The sequence below is a fragment of the Macaca fascicularis genome, chromosome 14, assembly GCF_037993035.2.
Source record: "Macaca fascicularis isolate 582-1 chromosome 14, T2T-MFA8v1.1".
Lineage (NCBI taxonomy): Eukaryota > Metazoa > Chordata > Mammalia > Primates > Cercopithecidae > Macaca > Macaca fascicularis.
In genome coordinates, this window is record NC_088388.1 from 116,184,290 (window position 1) to 116,202,519 (window position 18,230).

Here is an 18,230-nt window from a genome sequence, read left to right on the forward strand (position 1 = left end):
TGGGGACATTTTATAAATTGGCTTGCATTTCTGAGTACAAACCTATGGGGAAACCTGATAAAATGCAAATTGTTGATCTGTGTGAATAGCATCTCTTATTTTATTAGCTCTTCCCATGAGACAGCAAGGAACCCATTCTAAGGCACAAGAGTTAAGCATTTGGATGGCAATTAAAATCTACAGGGCTGGGCGTGGTGGCTCATGCCTGTAATCCCAGCACTTTGGAAGGCCGAGGTGGGTGGATTGCCTGAGGTCAGGAGTTCAAGACCAGCCTGACCGACATGGTGAAACCCCGTCTCTACTAAAAATACAAAAATTAGCCTGGCATGGTGGTGACAGAGTAAGACTGTGCCTCAAAAAACAAACGAACAAACAACAAAAAACCAGACTGATTGCAAAGATTGCAAATTCTTAGATATAGGGACCAAGTCTACAAGTGGTTTTTTGAATCTCTGTTTTGTACGGGTTTGTGGGAGATGAGCTGGTGAGCCTTAGAGTTCCTTCCCAGTCTGGTCCCTTTGGCCCCTCAGTGAGACATTATTTATTTATTTATTTATTTATTTATTTATTTATTTATGAGACAGAGTCTCCCTCTGTTGCCCAGGCTGGAGTACAGTGGCGTGATCTTGGCTCACTGCAACCCCTGCATCTCGGGTTCAAGCGATTCTCCTGCCTCAGCCTCCCAAGTAGCTGGGACTACAGGTGTGTGCCACCATGCTCAGTGAATTTTTGTGTTTTTATTAGAGACAGGGTTTCGCCATGTTGGCCAAGCTGGTCTCGAGCTCCTCACCTCAGGTGATCCACCTGCCTCACCTTCCCAAAGTGCCGGGATTACAGGTGTGAGCCACTGTGGTCTGGCCTATGTTTTTCTTTTTTTGAGACAGAGCTTCGCTCTTGTCACCTAGGGTAGAGTGCAGTGGTAAGATCTTGGCTCACTGCAACTTCCACCTCCTGGGTTCAAGCGATTCTCCTGCCTCAGCCTCCTGAGTAGCCGGGATTATAGGTGCCTGCCACCACAACCAGCTAACTTTTGTATTTTTAGTAGAGATGGGGTTTCACCATGTTGGCCAGGCTGGTCTCAAACTCCTGACCTCAGGTGATCTGCCCGCCTCGGCCTCCCAAAATGCTGGGATTACAGGTGTGAGCCACTGTGACCGGCCAAGACTTTTAAAGAAGATGGAGAGAAAGGGGGTTAATGATTTGTCATTTATAGTAAGAATAAAGGAAGTATAGGCATAACTGCTGCAGAAAGATTTAAATTTAAACATGACGACGTCAATCTAAATAACAGAGAGGGAAACTCCAAAAGAAAACTGTATTTATTTAGAAGTAGCATTGCAATAGGTATATACATGCCATAGAGGCTGGGCAAGTAGGAATTTTTTTGTTTTTGAGATGGAGTGTCACTCTTGTTGCCCAGCCTGGAGTGCAACGTCATGACCTTGGCTTACCACAAACTCCACCTCCTGGGTTCAAGCAATTCTCCTCTCTCAGCCACCTGAGTAACTGGGATTACAGGCATGTACCACCACGCCTGGCTAATTTTGTATTTTTTAGTAGAAGCGGGGCTTTCCCATGTTGGTCAGGTTGGTCTTGAACTCCTGACCTCAGGTGATCCACTTGCCTTGGCCTCTCAAAGTTCTGGGATTACAGGCATGAGCCACTGTGCCTGGCTCAAGTAGGTTTTTTATTTTTATTTTTATTTTTTATTTTTTTTCAGATGGAGTCTTCCTCTGTTGCCCAGGCTGGACTGGAGTGCAGTGGCTTGATATGGGCTCATTGCAACCTTCACCTCCTGGATTTAAGCGATTCTCCTGCCTCAGCCTCCTGAGCACCTGGGACTACAGGCGTGCGCCACGATGCCCAGCTAATTTTTGTATTTTTAGTAGAGACAGGGTTTCATCATATTGGCCAGGCTGGTCTCGAGTTCCTGACCTTCGGTGATCCACCCGCCTTGGCCTCCCAATGTGCTGGGATTACAGGCGTGAGCCACCGTGCCTGGCAAAGTGCTAGGATTACAGATATGAGCCACCAGGCCTGGTCGATAGTTTTTGTTATCAGGTATTCATGCATGAGAACCCTCTCTTCATGGTCTTCCCTGGCTCCATGTGTCAGGGTTTTAACACAAATGACTCTATTTTGATTTTGATAATTTTCACAAGGAATATGCTCTGTATATTCCAACAATCTGAGTTTCTCATCCTGGAATCAGCCCCTGAGTGGCACTGGGACTATCCTGAGTCGGCTACATCTCTAGAACCTGTCAGGAGAGGCTCTATGAGTTTGGCCTCATCATCTTCCTCTTCAACTAGCAGCATCTCTATTTGTCTGTTTTTCCGTTTTCCTATTGATGTAATGGGCAGAACTGTCTTTGCCCCTCTTAACTTCTCTAGGAGGTTGGAGACATATGAGAGAAAGGAAGATTTGCCCTCTGTGCAAGCAAAACTAAAACTCTTCGGAATTATATTAGTAGCAACCTTTCTGCCAGACAGGGTGTGTGGAGGAGCTATACATTGTGTCACTTTTTTCCTTCTTCAACAGACTCTTTGAAATAGTTATAACAGACATCACTATACCCATCTTGCAGACATAAAAACTGAACCCTGGGCTTTGGTGAAAAGGTGGATAGTAGAAAACAGGTTTAAGTCCTGGTCAGGTGCTCATTGGTTTAATAGGAGCATAGGAGAGCCATTTTTATTTTATTTTATTTTATTTTTTTTGCCAGGAGAGATGGGGAGTGGGGGCGTCTCCATTACCTTACATTCACATTTGTTTTGTTGATTAAAGGAACAATGGGTTGATTATTGATGGCCACTGTATTATTCACCTGATGTTAATCATACTCCTAACAAATGATCAATAAATTGTCTTAGATAATTCACGTTACTATACTCTGTATAATCCTTCTCTGCCCTGGCAGAAATCCTCACGTCTAAACTCGGGCTCCTCTTTTTTTTCTTTTTTAAAGTAGAGATGGGGTTTCACCATTATGGTCAGGCTGGTCTCGAACTCGTGATCTCAGGTGATCCACCCGCCTCGGCCTCCCAAATTGCTGGGATTACAGGCGTGAGCCACCGCGCCCAACCAATGAGGTTCTCTTTTAACCTTTTGCGGATTCCCATTATCTATCTTAAACTACACTCCCATCGTGCAACGGAAAACGGACAGAGCTCCTGCGTGCCCCAAGGGACTTCGAGCCAATCCATTGTCAGAGCTCTCAGCCGGCGACCTATTGGCTCCGGTTGGAGGCGGGACTCTCGGTTGCTAGGCGGTACCTCTTCCGGAAGTGTTTGTTGCGCGCTGCAGGGCAACATCCCGGCGTCCCTGGAAGCGGGGGGAGCGGGTGGGTGTCGGGTGGCGTTGGGGGAGCTGCGCCTCGCCCAGAGCCTCGCCCGGAGCCTTCCGGGGTGGGGGATAGTTGAGGACCTCATCGAGGGAGGGGTTGGGCGGCGGGGAAGGGAGCGTGGCGGGGGTGCAGAGGCACGCTCTCAAGCCAACCAGCTTGATGCGCTCGAGTGTGGGCGGGGACTGAGGGAAGAAGAGAAAAACTGACTGCCAGGCGACAGTTCCTCCGTTTGAAATCTCGCCGGCTCCTGAGCGGGCCACCGGGCCCGGGCTGGGGGTCTGGCGGGTGAGTGAGCAGCGCGTCGGGATGCGGGAGAGGGGCATTGGGCACGGGGCGCTGGTTTGCTTGCTGTGTTCATCGTCGGCGAGTGAGGCTAGGCCTTCCGAAGCTTGCTGGGATACTTCTGTGGCAGACTCCCCCCCCGGGTCCAAATCCGGGGCTAGCCTAACCTTATGCCATCTTTTAACCAGCGGGGAAAGTTGGAAAGCTTTTTTGTTTATTCCTTTTCTTGCACTGATTTAAAAAATCTCCCTCTACCTCTGGCACCTCTCTCCTCACTTGGCTTCCGCGACTCCCTGTCCGTCCTCCTAACTCAGTCCTTTGCAGTAGAAAGCCCTCCCTTCTACTTAGCCGCACTCCATGTCTTGCGTTATCAGCTTTTCAGCGTTGACTCCCCAGACTACTCCAGCCAGACCTCTTTCCTGAGCTCAGACCTACTTACTGTCATCGTCAGCCTTCCCCGGTCCCTCCGATCTGTTTCTCCTCTTGTATTTCTTATCTCTTGAAGGGCTTCACCATTCACTCAGCCAAGTCTGTCCCTAGAATTTATTCATCTAATACATACAGCAAACATTTGTCGGACATGTCCTATCTTCCAGGCAGTGTAGTAGGTGGGGCTGCCTATTGGACGAGGCATAGAAATGAACGGAAAATCACAGTGTTCTGGCTTTAGTGCTCTGATTTCCCTCCTCTCTCCCGAAGTTCAAGTCCTGTATTCTGCCTCTTAATTTCCCTAGAATCTGGCCCTTCTTTTCCATCCTCACAGCCACTGACTTAGTTCATAATTTCTTGCTTGTGCTTTCAGGATAACTTCCTAAGTGGTCTCTCTGCCTCATTTCTTGTCCTCCTGTAATTAGTTCTTATGCAGCTGTCAGAATCATTTATTTATTTTAGAGACAGAGTCTTGCTGTGTTGCCCAGGCTGGAGTGCAGTTGCTATTCACTGGTGTGACCCTAGCACACTGCAGCCTCAAACTCTTGCCCTCAAGCCATCCCCGTCAGTCTCCTGAGTAGATGGGACTACAGGCATGCACCGCCGTTCTTGGCCAGAATCGTCTGTCTGAGCTACAGATCTGATCATGCCAGTCGCCTTTGTGAAATCCTGTGATGGCCCCTCATCATTTATGGGATAGAGCCTCAGTTCTTCCAGGCCCTTTATAATATGCTCTTGCCTATGATTCTAGCTAGAGCTCTCTCTTGCCGCTCCTCCCACTATCCCTTGCCCTTTGGTCATGTCAGAATGGTTGAGTTCGGTCTTTGGAGTCAGACATGGATACATATGCTGCTGTACCGTTTATTAGCTGTGAAACCTTGGGCAAGTTTTTTTTTTTGAGACGGAGTCTGGCTCTGTCGCCCAGGCTGGAGTGCGGTGGCCGGATCTCAGCTCACTGCAAGCTCCGCCTCCCAGGTTTACGCCATTCTCCTGCCTCAGCCTCCCGAGTAGCTGGGACTACAGGCACCCGCCACCTCGCCCGGCTAGTTTTTTGTATTTTAGTAGAGACGGGGTTTCACCATGTTGGCCAGGCTGGTCGGGATCTCATTATCCGCCCACGTTGGCCTACCAAAGTGCTGGGATTACAGGCATGAGCCACTGCGCCCGGCCTTTTTTTTTTTTTTAAACTTTGCTAAGCCTCAGTTTCCTTATTTGAAAAGTGAAGATAATCTCTATTTTGCTGAGAGGATGAGGTGAGATGATATATAGAGAGCACTTAGTACAGTTCCTGGAACATAGGAAGTGTTCAGTGACTATAAACTTTTGTTGTCATAATTCTTTGCACCCACCATATGCTTTTCTTCTTTTTTGCCTTTGTACATGTTGTTCCTCTGCTGTGAATTCCCTTACTCCGCTTATCCTGGGGAGCATCTCCTTATCCTTCAAGAACTATCTTAATGTCCTCTACTCTGTGAGGCTTTCCCTGATCTTCCTAAGATTATTTGCCCTTACCTTTGTGTTCTGTTATATATTATGTTACTTCCTTTAATGCATGTAACACATTTTGTAGTCATGTGTTTACGTGTTTGGCTTCCCAGGTAGGCTGAGCTCACTTTCAGGGCCATGTGTAAGCAGGTTTGTAGCCCTAACACATCGCACAATGTCTGGCCCATGTGTGGATGTTCCATAAGTGATTAATTGGCGCAGTGACTCACGCCTGTGATCCCAGCACTTTGGGAGGCCAAGGTGGGCGGATCACCTGAGGTCAGGAGTTCGAGACTTGGCCAACATGGTGAAACCCCATCTTTATTAAAAATACAAAAATTAGCCAGGCGTGGTGGCAAGCGCCTGTAATCCCAGCTACTCATGAGGCTGAGGCAGGAGCATCACTTGAACCTGGGAGACAGAGGCTGCAGGGAGCAGAGATCGCGCCATTGCACCCCAGCCAGGGTGACTCTGTCTCAAAAAAAAAAGAAAAAAAAAAGTGATTACTTAATGTCTGAATGGCCTTAACTTATATTGCCTGGTTCTGGATATGTCCTTTGGAGCAAGGTAGAATAAGCCCTTTAAATATGTGAATAGCAATAATAATAATGTATGTGTCTAACATTTATTGAGATTTTAGTATATTTTAAGCACTTTACATATATTGAATCATATAAGTCTCACAACACATTGTGATGGATATTGTTGTTACTCTCATTTAATAGATGAGAAAACTGAGACTGCCCAGCTAGTAAGAGGCAGAGCTGGGATTCAATGCCAAGAATGTTCCAAAGCCTTTGCTCATTACCACTGCGTAATCAACTCTAACATGTTCCACCTTCTCCCCATTGCCTTCTCCAGTCAATCTTTTCTGTGGTCAACCTTCTTTGTAATAGTTGGAGCAGGATGGAAGAAATAAATATACAGGGAACCCTCATTATGCCTATGAGTATATATGCTCTGTTAGGGTGCAGATGTGCAAAACTCTAGCTATGCTGACAAAGTACAGAACCAGGTAGCCACGATATTGAAGGACTGGGAAACAGTGATACGTATTGAATGGAAGGGAACTGGGAATACTTAGCTTACTTTAGCTAGAGAATCCTGGGGTGCCCCCCGATGAACAGAAGGTAGACTTGAGGTATCAGGGAACATTTTTTAGAACCTGATTATTGGCTTACTATTAGACCTTCTGGTAGTTAAGAATTATCTATGGAATTGAAAATAGAATCTATAGTACTAGCTAAATTTGTGTAACATTTTCTGTATACAGGGACTGTGCTAGGCACTTTATAAGTGTTTCATTTTACTCTCAGGCTTTTTAATTTTTATTAAGATTGTTTGAATTATACACATGCAGTTGTTGAGGCTGAGAGAGGTGAAGCACCTTGCCTAAGGCCATACAGCTGCTAAGTGAGGGAGCTGGAATTTGAATCCAGGTCTTCTGTCTCCAAAGCTGGTGCTTTGACCACTATGCTGTCTGTCACTGAAAGCACAGAGAGGAAAATTTTAGTATGGGAAGAATGATGGACCAGAACTACTGAGGGCCTTCCTAGCTCCTGAGATTCCTTGTGTGTGTGTGTGTGTTTTTTTTTTTTTTTTCAGATAGGGTTTCACTCTGTTGCCCAGGCTGGAGTATGGTGGTGCAATCATAGCTTACTGCAGCCTGGAACTCCTGGTCTCAAGTGGTCCTCCTGCCTCTGCCTCCCACTTTACACTCTTTATGTAACTCTGTCTTCTTTTCCATCTGATCACATAGCTCCTGCCTCAGCCTTCTGAGTAGCTGGGACCACAGGTGCACGCCACCATGCCTGGCTTTCTTTTTTTTTTTGGAGACAGAGTCTCACTGTATTGCTCAGGCTGGTCTTGAACTTCTAGGCTCAAGTGATCCTAGGCCTTGGTCCCCCACAGTGTTGGGATTACAGGTGTGAGCCATCACACCTGGCCTATTCCTTGGTTTTGTATTAGCAGTTACAGCAGTAACTGAGCTCCGACAGCTTACATAGGCTTATTTTAGGCTTCATTGGAAAATTCCAGAGGAGGAGACCTGGCCCTCAGAAGTTTGTGGTTTAACAGGAGAGGTAAAACACATTTTCATGAAAAAAGTAATATTGGCTGGGCGTGGTGGTTCACGCCTGTAATCCCAGCACTTTGGGAGGCCGAGGCGGGCAGATCACCTGAGGTTGGGAGTTTGAGACCAGCCTTACCAACATGGAGAAACCCTGTCTCTACTAAAAAAATACAGAATTAGCCGGGCGTGGTGGCACATACTTGTAATCCCAGCTACTCAGGAGGCTGAGGCAAGAGAATCGCTTGAACCCGGGAGGTGGAGGTTGCAGTGAGCCGAGATCATGCCATTGTACTCCAGCCTGGACAACAAGAGTGAAACTCCTCCATCTCAAAAAGAGAGAAAGAAAGAAAGAAAAAAAAAACAGTAATATTGAGAGTAATCTGCCTGGGAACACATGAAACTTATGAGCTCAGTGCTGAGGTGGTTCTGGGTTGACAGGTGAGGATGAGGTTGGCCGAGAAGGCTTCCTGGAGGAAATGCATGAGCCACTCCTTTTTTGCCTGATTCTGAGATTGGTAGGAGATACATGAGTGCAGTTGGATGACCCCTCCCAACTCTGTGGCTCACAGAAGGTCTCAGGCTAGGCGGCAAGTAGATCTCACTGGGTTTCATCTGATCTGTTGGTAACTGCTATATAGTGAACAATGTTGAGGGTTCTGAGGCCATGTCTAGGGTGCCATGATTGACTAGTGATGTCCCTCACAGTTTTAGGCCTAGAGGAAAATATTAGGACATGTCCTATTTATTTGCCATGGCAGATCTGAAGGCTGCCTTTTTTTTTTTTTTGGACATAGAGTCTCGCTCTGTCTCTCAGGCTGGAGTGCAGTGGCGCAATCTCAGCTCGTTGCAAGCTCCACCTCCCGGGTTCACACCATTCTCCTGCCTCAGCCTCCCGAGTAGCTGGGACTACAGGTACTTGCTACCATGCCTGGCTAATTTTTTGTATTTTTAGTGGAGACAGGGTTTCACCGTGGTCTTGATCTCCTGACCTCGTGATCTGCCTGCCTCAGCCTCCCAAAATGCTGGGATTACAGGTGTGAGCCACTGCACCCGACTGAAGGGCTGCATTCTTATTTATTTATTTATTTATTTTAGAGACAGGGTCTTGCTCCGTCACCCAGGCTGGAGTGCAGTGGTGTTAGAGCTCACTGTAGCCTTGAACTCCAGGACTCAACGGATCTTCCCACCTGGGTCCCCCAAGTAGCTGGGACTACAGGTGTGTGTCACCATGCATGGCTGATATTTTTAATTTTTTTGTAGAGACAGGGTCTCACTGTGTTGACCCAGCTAGTCTCAAACTCCTGGCTTCAGGGTGATCCTCCTGCCTTAGCCTCCTAAAGCCCTGTTACTACATGGGTGAGCCACGGTGCCTGGCCCAACGGCTGCATTCTTAGACATCTCATCCTCTCTGTTAGCACTCCAGCTCAGGTTACTTTTGCCTCTTACCTAGCCTAGCTCGTGGTTTTCTACCTTACCTCTGCATCAGCCCTGATTTTCTTCTTTCCAATCTGGCCTCCGCTTTAGGGTGTACTCTTAGTAGCTTCTGGAGTACTTTTTCAAAGTGTGTTATCTAGAAAAACCGTTTCCTGGCTTCCATTTCTCTCTCTTTTTTGAGACAGGGTCTTGCTCTGTCACTGAGGCTGGAGTGCAGTGGCACAATCAAGGCTCACTGCAGCCTTGACCACCTGGACTCAAGCGATCCTCCCACCTCATTCTTCCACGTAGCTGGGCCTATAGGTATATACCACCACACCTGGCTAATTTTTAAATTTTTTTTTGTACAGGGTAAGACAGGGCCATCTTAAGTTGCTCAGGGTGGTCTCGAACTCCGGGGCTCAAGTGATCCTCCCTCCTTGGCCTCCCAAAGTGCTGAGATTACCGGCGTGAGCCACTGTGCCCAGCCCTAGTTCTCTTATGAGAAAGGCCAAGTCTGCATGGCCTGGCTCCCACTGGCCTCCCCAGCATCATCTCCAGCTGTGCTGCTTCTCGCCTAGTGTTGCCTTCTGCTGAAGGACTTTCTCATGCGTCTGTTAGAACACACTTTCCTTATTTTCTTTGTCTAGTGAATACCTACTCATCCTTCAGTTCTCAGTGTAGGCATCATCTAAATCAGGCTTATTTCCTTCAGAGCACTTCCCTTGGTTCTAATTATACATTTCTCTGTGACTGATTGGTTTGTCTCCCTCCCTTCCCAGACTAGCTCAAGAGTAGCAGCAGCTGAATCTGGTTTTAATCACGATTGCATCTCTAGCGCCTAGAAATAAATGCACGTGGTAGATGCCCAATAAATATTCCTCGAATGACTAGATGGTCTTGGGTAGCCATCCTGCTACTGCATACAGGCAAATAGATAGGACTTCTCTTCCCGTGTTCCTTTTTTCTTTAACTCATTGCGCTTTTGGACCTGTCCTTGCCCACATCTTTTCTAGAGCCAGAAAAGGTAAGGAAAGAAGGTAGAATACAACTCATCCATATTTTAATTTTTTTCTGGCATAACATTTATTTGAATTTGGATGATCCATGAATTCAGATTTTCCAGAGTTTTCCTGATCTTTAAATAGTTAAATATATCACCGGGCATGGTGGCTCATGCCTGTAATTCCAGCACTTTGGGAGGCCAGGGCCGGTGGATCACCTGTGGTCAGGAGTTTGAGATGAGCCTGGCCAACATGGTGAAAACCCATCTCTACTAAAAATCCAATTAGCCGGGCATGGTGGTGGGCGCCTGTAATCCCAGCTACTTGGGAGGCTGAGGCAGGAGAATAGCTTGAACCCGGGAGGCGGGTTGTAGTGAACCAAGAACACGCCACTGCACTCCAGCCTGGGTGACAGAGGGAGACTTCGTTTCAAAAAAAAGAAAAAAAAAAAAGTAAATATAGATAATTACGTATGTAGCGAATTAGTCTTTTTGCCATGCTGACAGAGACTACCTGTCCTGTGCTTTCTGGAGATGGGACGCATCTAGGGGATAGTATTTCTCAAATGCAGAATTTCTCAAATTCTCTGAGGTAGTTAAGACAGTACCTCCTATAGAGTACATGCTTGAGAAGTGCTTATTCACCCCAATGTTCAGGCCACCACTGGGCCCTTCCTGCCCATGGATTCTTTCCTTTTCTCTTCTCCTCTCCCTAAGAGGATTAAAGATTCAGGTGACTCTGTAAGCCACCGGGCAATGGGCCCCATCTGCCACCCTGGTTCCTGGTCCTTTTCTGCTCAGCTTTTTAGAGTCAGCAGTGGTCAGGCCTACGTCACCTCTGACTGTGCGTGTAGCACAGTGGGGCATCATATCTGCAGGATGTTACGGGTTCTTCTGAGGGTTGGTAGCACATTCCCACTTCAGCTTATGTACTGCTGAAAGAAGCCCTTTTTCTTTGGTGTTTTCCTCCTGCTTGGAGGTGGCATGGTGGGAATGAGAGGGGCAGAAGCTGGCTTCCTTCAAGTTCAGTGCACTGACAAAGGGAACCATGTCTTGTGAGTCCTAAGGCAGGACTCCTGTTGCCCACCTCTTAGCTATCATGGTACAGAGAGGGGGACCACAGTAAACAGTCCCTGATGGAACCTTTGTTGCTTGTCAAGGGTCTCTAGGAAACTTGGAATAGATTCAGAGTCTCCAGATCCAGCCGTTTCCTGAACACTCTTTCCAGGCCAGATCCTGACTTTTTTTTTTTTTTTTTTTAACCAGAGAAATAATTTTATTTGGACTGACAGCTGGAGAACAAGAATAGGACCTGAGACAGCATATTGGGCTAAGGAGGAGAGGTGAGGTTCCAAAACGGCAGTCAAAGCTCATCAACCGAACGGACTCTACTTCCCAGCAACCTTGCACTTAGTGCAACCAACAGAAGGCCTGCTGGGGAATGTATTTGCCACTGAATTCCCCAAGTATGCCAACATTACAAAAAAAGATAGAGGTTTTTCATCATAATTAAATTTCCACAAACCTCCCCAATCACAAGTATTATAAGCAGAAGTAAAAAAAATCACATTTTACAGATCTCAAACCTGTCTTCAACATTTAGTTCATCGTCTTCAAAAAAATAGCTCCCCTGCTAAACTCATTAACTGTATGATCTATCCAAGCAGCAAGAAGATGGCCAGGCCATGGCAATCCTCTTCCCATTTTCCCTAGCCACTCAGGGCTCAACAGCAGGGTAAGGCTCAGGTGCGGATAGCGGTGGGGAGCACAAGGGCTACTCTCCCCCAGTGCAGCATGGCATCTGAAGCTTGATGGGGAAAGCACAACTGGTGAGACTTGAGGGAAGGGTCCAGGGCCTGTATTTAGTCAGAGTCACTGCTGGAAGAGGAGGAGGAATGCTTGCCAGGCTTGTGGTGCTTGTGCATCTTTTTATGAGCTTTCTTCATTTTCTTCTGCCTCTTCTTGTCCACCATCACTGCTGGTCTGACCATGCCAGGAGCCAAGGGATTCGCAGGAGGGATTCCAGGGGCAGGTGGTGGGTATGGAGGAGGGTAGGGACCCGAAGGTTGGCATCCTGGATACCCTGGCTGTGGCACAGGATGAGGGGCCCCATGTTGGGGGAAAGCTGGATTGCCCTGGGGAGCTCCTGGGGGAGGAGGACACGGGCTTGGGGGAAAGGGTGGATTGATAGGTGGTGGGTGGGCAGGATTGGAACCTCCAGGGCACCTAGTGCTGAGGGGGATATGGATTTGACCCTGGGTGTCCGGCGTTGGGATTCCACATGTTTAGGTGTGTCCTCCAGCCTTTCCACGGCCCCCTGGGCTTGATGCGTTCTCCCAGATCCTAACCTTTTTAATGGCTGGGCCTTTCTGCTTGAAGAGGGCCATTTCATCCTTGCTGCTCTAGGAGGAACAGTGGCAGCTTTTGAGGAGGTAGGGACTGGAGAGGTCAGGACTTGTGGCTGCAGACTCCTGTTGGTCACATCTGGTGTGGCCAACTGCTCTGCAGGTCGGGGAGGTGCTCTGAGCAGGGCTGTGTGTGGCAGCAGTTTCCCAGGCGACCTGCTTCATTCATTAGGCTGCAGCACGGGAGCTGCCATGGGGAGAGTTGGTGGGAACTGGGGTCCTGAGGTAGGGGTGGGAAGAGAGGAGCAATTCTAGAAGTGCACCGACTTGTCAGTTGAAGAATTTGGCGCCGCCCCATCCCTGGAGCTAGAAACCTTGGGTTCTGTCTTAGCTTGGGCTGCCATAACACAATACCGTAGACTAGGGGGCTCAAACAGCAGAAATCTCTTTTCTCATAGTTTTGGAAGCTAGAAGGCCCATATCAAGGTCTCTTCTGGGTTCCTGCCTTGCAGACAGCTGCCTTCTTGCTGTGTCCTCATATGGCAGAGACAGAGCTCTAAGCCACTAGGCAGTGGGCCCCATCTGCCACCCTGGTTCCTGGTCCTTTCTCTCTTTCTCTCTTTTTAATCCTATCAGGCCATTTAACCTTAATGACCTCATTTAACCTTAATTACCTCCTAAAGATCCAGTCACATTGTGGATTAGGGCTTCAATATGTGAATTTTTCTTACTTTGAGAGGCTGAGGCGGGAGGATTGCTTGCACCCAGGAGTTCAAGACCAGCCTGGGCAACATAGTGAGACACCATCTCTGTAAAAAAAAAAAAAAAAAACAACAAAAAAACCCCCAATATATACGTATGTGAATTTTGGAGGGATGTAGCTCCTTTCCACTCTTTCCCTCATATCCTGGTCCTGTTAAGCTTAACATCACTGGGTCCGTTCTGACTGTCCTTTCTTCATTCCCCTGCTTCTGCCCTAGTTAAAGCCCTCTTCATCTTGCCCCTGGGCAGCAGCCTCCTCAGGTGGTTTTCCTGACACCAGTCTCTAATTTCTCCAATCCAGCTGTGCCAGTCCTGCCAGACTTCTTGTCCTAAAAAAAAAGGCCACCCTGTGATGCTTTGTTTCACCAGAGCCCTCAGCGCCTCCCCTCTGCGGTAGGACAGGGTGGAGGCTCTTCAGCGTGGTCTGCGAGGCTCTGTGTGAGCAGCCGGTCACACGCTGGTATCCGCACTCTGGAACACCTCTCTGTACAAGATGCTCCCTCTGTCTAGAATGCCTTTCTCCACCATCGGAATTCTTGTCAGCCTTCCTTCCTTCCTTTCTGTGGGGGAATTTTTTGCCCTTATCTTAGTACTCCCAGAACAGGAAGCTTTTTTCTCTTCTGCCTTCTGCCGCTCTTGAGGTCGTTCCCGCCACTGGATTGTAAGCTTCCTGAGGGCATTTTGGATATGAATCGAGACATCCAGATAGGAATATGTGTTGAGATGGGGATGTGCCACGGAAGTGTGCTGGTGTATGGGTGTCTGTGTGCTGCTGGTTACTTTGGTGTCCCTAGGATCTTCTACTTGGTGGTTCTGTGTTGTAATTGTTTCTTCTGTCTGGGGGAGGTACAAAGTCAAACTCTTGACAGAGCCAGGCTTGAAGATGTTTTGTGGTTCACCAAGTGTTCATCAAGCCTTTGGGAGACCTTTCCAGGCGCAGAGCCTGTGAGCCTTGAGTTGTTGGTTTCACCCTCCACTATACCTGGCACTTGGGAAGGCCCTGGCCAAATTGCTGTGCAGGGTCTGGTTTGATCCAGATGCTCCATGACCCAGGGCCCTCTTTTCCCCTATTAAGCTTTTCTCTTTTTTTTCTCACTGATTTTCTCTTTTGGTGGGGGTCTCTGGGATCTAGGTGTTTGAGCCCAGATGAGTCATGGCTGGACGACCCCTCCGCATAGGAGATCAGCTGGTTCTGGAAGAAGATTATGATGAGACCTACATTCCTAGTGAGCAAGGTAACAAGTCTGCGAAGAGGCCTCTGGTGTATTGTGTTTGTTTTTTGAGGACAGGGATTATGTCTGGTTTATTTTTGTTCTTTCAATGCAAAGTATGGTACATGTACAGAGTTGCTTAGTGTATTTGGGCTAGGTCAGATGTGAGCCTACCTTGGCCTCTTGCCTGTTTTTTTTTTTCAGTTTCTTTCTGTTGCCCAGACTGGAGTGCAGTGGCGTGATCTCAGCTCACTGCAACCCCCGCCTCCTGGGTTCAAGTGATTCTCTCACATCAGCCTCCCGAGAAGCTGGGACTACAGGCGTGCACCACCACACCTGGCAAATTTTTGTACTTTTAGTAGAGATGGGTTTCACCATGTTGGACAAGCTGGTCTCGAACTCCTGACCTCAAGCGATCTGCCTGCCTCCGGCTCCCAAAGTGCTGGGATTACAGGCGTGAGCCACCATGCCCAGCTACTTGCCTGTTTTTGTAAATAAACCTTCATTGGAAAACAGTCACACTGGTTTATGTATTGTATGTGGCTGCTTTTATGCTATAGCTGCAGAGATGTGTGGCTGTAAGAGAGGTATATGACCCACAAAGGCTAAAATAGTTACTATCCGGTTGTTTACAGAAAAATTTGCTGTCTCTGGGTTACAGCAATGATTAGATTTAAATGGAAACATATTAGGGGATATCTAAATACAGTGTGTTCTGAGACCAGGGGAAACCCAATTTCCTAAACACAAACTTAGAGCAGAGTTTTTTAAACAACAATAATAACATTATTAATAACAATAACAACATAACTTATTATGTGCCAGCCTCTGTTTTAAGCACTTTACATGTATTACCTTATTACCTTTTTTTTTGTTTTTTTTTTTTGAGACAGCATCTCACTCTGTCACCCAGGCAGTGCTGTGATCTTGGCTCACTGCAACCTCCCCTTCCTGGGTTTAAGCAAATCTCGTTCCTCAGCCTCCTGAGTAGCTAGAACTACAGGTGCCCGCCACCACACCTGGGGAACTGATTTTTGTATTTTCAGTAGAGAAGGGGTTTTACCATGTTGGTCAGGCTGGTCTCAAACTGACTTCAAGTGATCTTCCCACCTCCGCCTCCCAGAGTGCTGGGATTACAGGCGGGAGACATATGCCTGGCCCATGTATTACCTTTTCAACCCTCACTGCAACTCTCTGAGTTAGGTACTATTATTATCCCCATTTTACAGATGAGGAAACCAAGGCACAGAAAGATTAACTTCCTGTGGATATACAGTTCTATTCTTAGTGGTGTGGCTAGAATCCACCTCCAGGTATTCAAACTCTAGGGCCTGCACTTTTTGTTTTGTTTTGTTTTGTTTTTTTGAGATGGGAGTTTCACTCTGTCGCCCAGGCTGGAGGGCAGTGGCGGGATCTCTGCTCACTGCAACCTCCGCCTCCCAGGTTCAAGTGATTCTCCTGCCTTAGCCTCTCCAGTAGCTGGGACTACAGATGCCACCATGCCTAGGTAATTTAATTTTTTTTGTATTTTTCAGTAGAGATGGGGTTTTGCCGTGTTGGCCAGGCTGGTCTCAAACTGACCTCAAGTAATCTGCCTATCTTGGCCTCCCAGAGTATTGGGATTACAGGCATGAACCACTTGTGCCTGGCCATAGGGCCTGCACTTTGAAGCACTAAGCAGTTTTTTGGAGTGAAAGTTTCTTTGAAATTCTGATGAGTTATGATCTGGGCATACAAAGTTTGCTTATAAATCAGGTGGTTCATGGACCTGACAGCAGGGTGCACAATTCTTGCACCTCTGGGAATACATGGATCTCATGTTAAATATTGGACTGTGCTTATAGCATAGGGCGTTTCTTTGTTTTCCATATTTTTGTTTATAGAGACAGTCTTACTCTGTCACCCAGGCTGGTATGCAGTGGCTCCATCATAGCTCACTGCAGCCTTGAACTCATGGGCTCAAGTGATCCTCCCATGTAGCTAGAACTACAGGTGCATGCCATGTGTCTGGCTAATTAAAATAAATTTTTTTGTAGGGATAGGATCTCACTGTGTTGCCCAGGCTCATCTTGAACTCCTAGGTTCAAGTGATCCTCCTTTCTGGGCTTCCCAAAATGCAGGGATTACAGACATAAGCCACGACGACTGGCCTCTTTCTTTCTTTCCTACTTTCTCTTTAGAGACAGAGTCTTGCTTTGTCGCCCAGGCTGGAGTACAGTGGCGTGAGCTCGGCTCACTACAACCTCCAGGTTCAAGTGATTCTCCTGTCTTAGACTCCTGAGTAGCTGGGACTACAGGTGCACGCCACCACACCCAGCTAATTTTTGTATTTTTAGCAGAGACAGGGTTTCACCATGTTGGTCAGGCTGGTCTTGAACTCCTGACCTCAGGTGATCTAGGCGCCTCGGCCTCCCAAAGTGCTGAGATTACAGGTGTGAGTCACTGCTCCCGGCCATGACCGGCATATTTCTTAAATTTGTATACATTTGGTTGCTGTTGTAAATGGAGTCAAAGGTTTTTCTAAGGATGTTTATAAAAACTTTCTTCTGCCCAGTCCAGGTGTAGGCATTCTAACCTCAAGCCACCATTTTCTCTTCCTGGGTTATCTCAGTAGCTTCCTAATCAATTAGCCTTACTGCTTATAAAGCAGATCACGTCAGGGTTGTGCTTTTAGTACCCCCCACCCCCATAACTCAACATAACACCCTTGATGGGATTGCAGGGCTCTGTGACTGGGCTGTCTCTACCAGTCACATTGGAATTTTTTTTTTTTGAGACCGAGTTTCACTCTGTCACTCAGACTGAAGTGCAGTGGCGTGAACTTGGCTTACTGAAGCCTTGACCCCCCTCCCCTGGGCTCAAGTGATTCTCCCATCTCAGCCTCCCAAATAGCTGGGACCACACAGGTGCATGCCATCAGGCCCAGCTAATTTTTGTATTTTGTTGTTAGAGATGGGGTCTTGCTGTGTTGCCTAGGCTGGTCTTGAACTCCTGGGCTCAAGCAATCCACCCACCTCAGTCTCCCAACGTACTGGGATTACAGGTGTGCATCACCATGCCTGGCTATACTGGCTTTCAGACAGTCCCCAGAGCTACCGGTTGTCACAGATCCTTTGCACCTGTGCTTCTTCTGCGTGAATGCTCTTTCTCTAGTGCTCTGCATGGCTGGCTCCTTTCGCTTGTGCAGGTTTCAGTTAACTATCAACATTGCTGAGAGGCATTCCTTGACCATCATTTCTATTATTATTATTATTATTATTATTTTGAGATGGAGTTTCACTCTTGTTGCCCAGGCTGGAGTGCAATAGCTTGATTCCTTGACCATCATTTCTAAAGGAATGCTCTTCCACCCTGACGTTCTCTAGCTCATACCTCATTTACTTCCTTCATTGCGTTTATCAGAAGTTTTAATTTTTGTATATTTAACTGTTTACTTCATTGCTGGCTGTCTCTTCTACTAGAATGTAAGCTCCACAAAGGCAGTGACTAGTTTTTTTCTTATTCATGGCTCCTAGTGACTGGTACATAGGAGACACTCAAACATATTTGTGAAAAATGAATAAATTAGTCTGGTCAGTCAAGTTCCAGGCGGTCCTTTGAAAAAATATTTTCTCTTTCCTAGTTCCCAGGTATGTCAGCCTCCAAATTCTCCACTGCGATGGCTCATTGGTGATGCCCTTCTGGCCTGGGCTATCACCAGCTTAAGCATTGATGTCATTTGCATATTTATTTAATCATTTCTGGGGGTTCTGGTGACATGTTCCAGTGGTTATCTCATTTATCTTTTTTACTGTACATGAGATAGCTCTTTTTTTTTTTTGAACAGGATTTCACTCTTGTCGCCCGGGCTGGAGTACAATGGCGGGATCTCAGCTCACTGCAA

General features: G+C 47.2%; 1 protein-coding gene across 25 annotated transcripts in view; it reads left to right on the plus strand.

Moving 5' to 3' along the window:
• Nucleotides 1-18,230, plus strand: part of CEP164 (centrosomal protein 164) — a 98,313-nt gene that overhangs the window by 8,642 nt on the left and 71,441 nt on the right. For 21 of the 25 annotated variants that reach the window (XR_001485208.4, XM_045370085.3, XM_005579762.5 and 18 more), the window contains exons 1-2: nt 3,293-3,631; nt 14,269-14,371. Coding sequence is in view for 19 of the 25 variants with exons in the window: in XM_005579762.5 (XP_005579819.3) it covers nt 14,290-14,371 (82 nt within the window). In the remaining 6 variants the exon portion in view is untranslated. Of the gene's footprint in view, nt 1-3,292; nt 3,632-11,295; nt 11,373-14,268; nt 14,372-18,230 lie in introns of those variants that run through there. The other 4 variants (XM_045370086.2, XM_074015289.1, XM_015435758.3 and 1 more) reach the window with 3 other exon arrangements.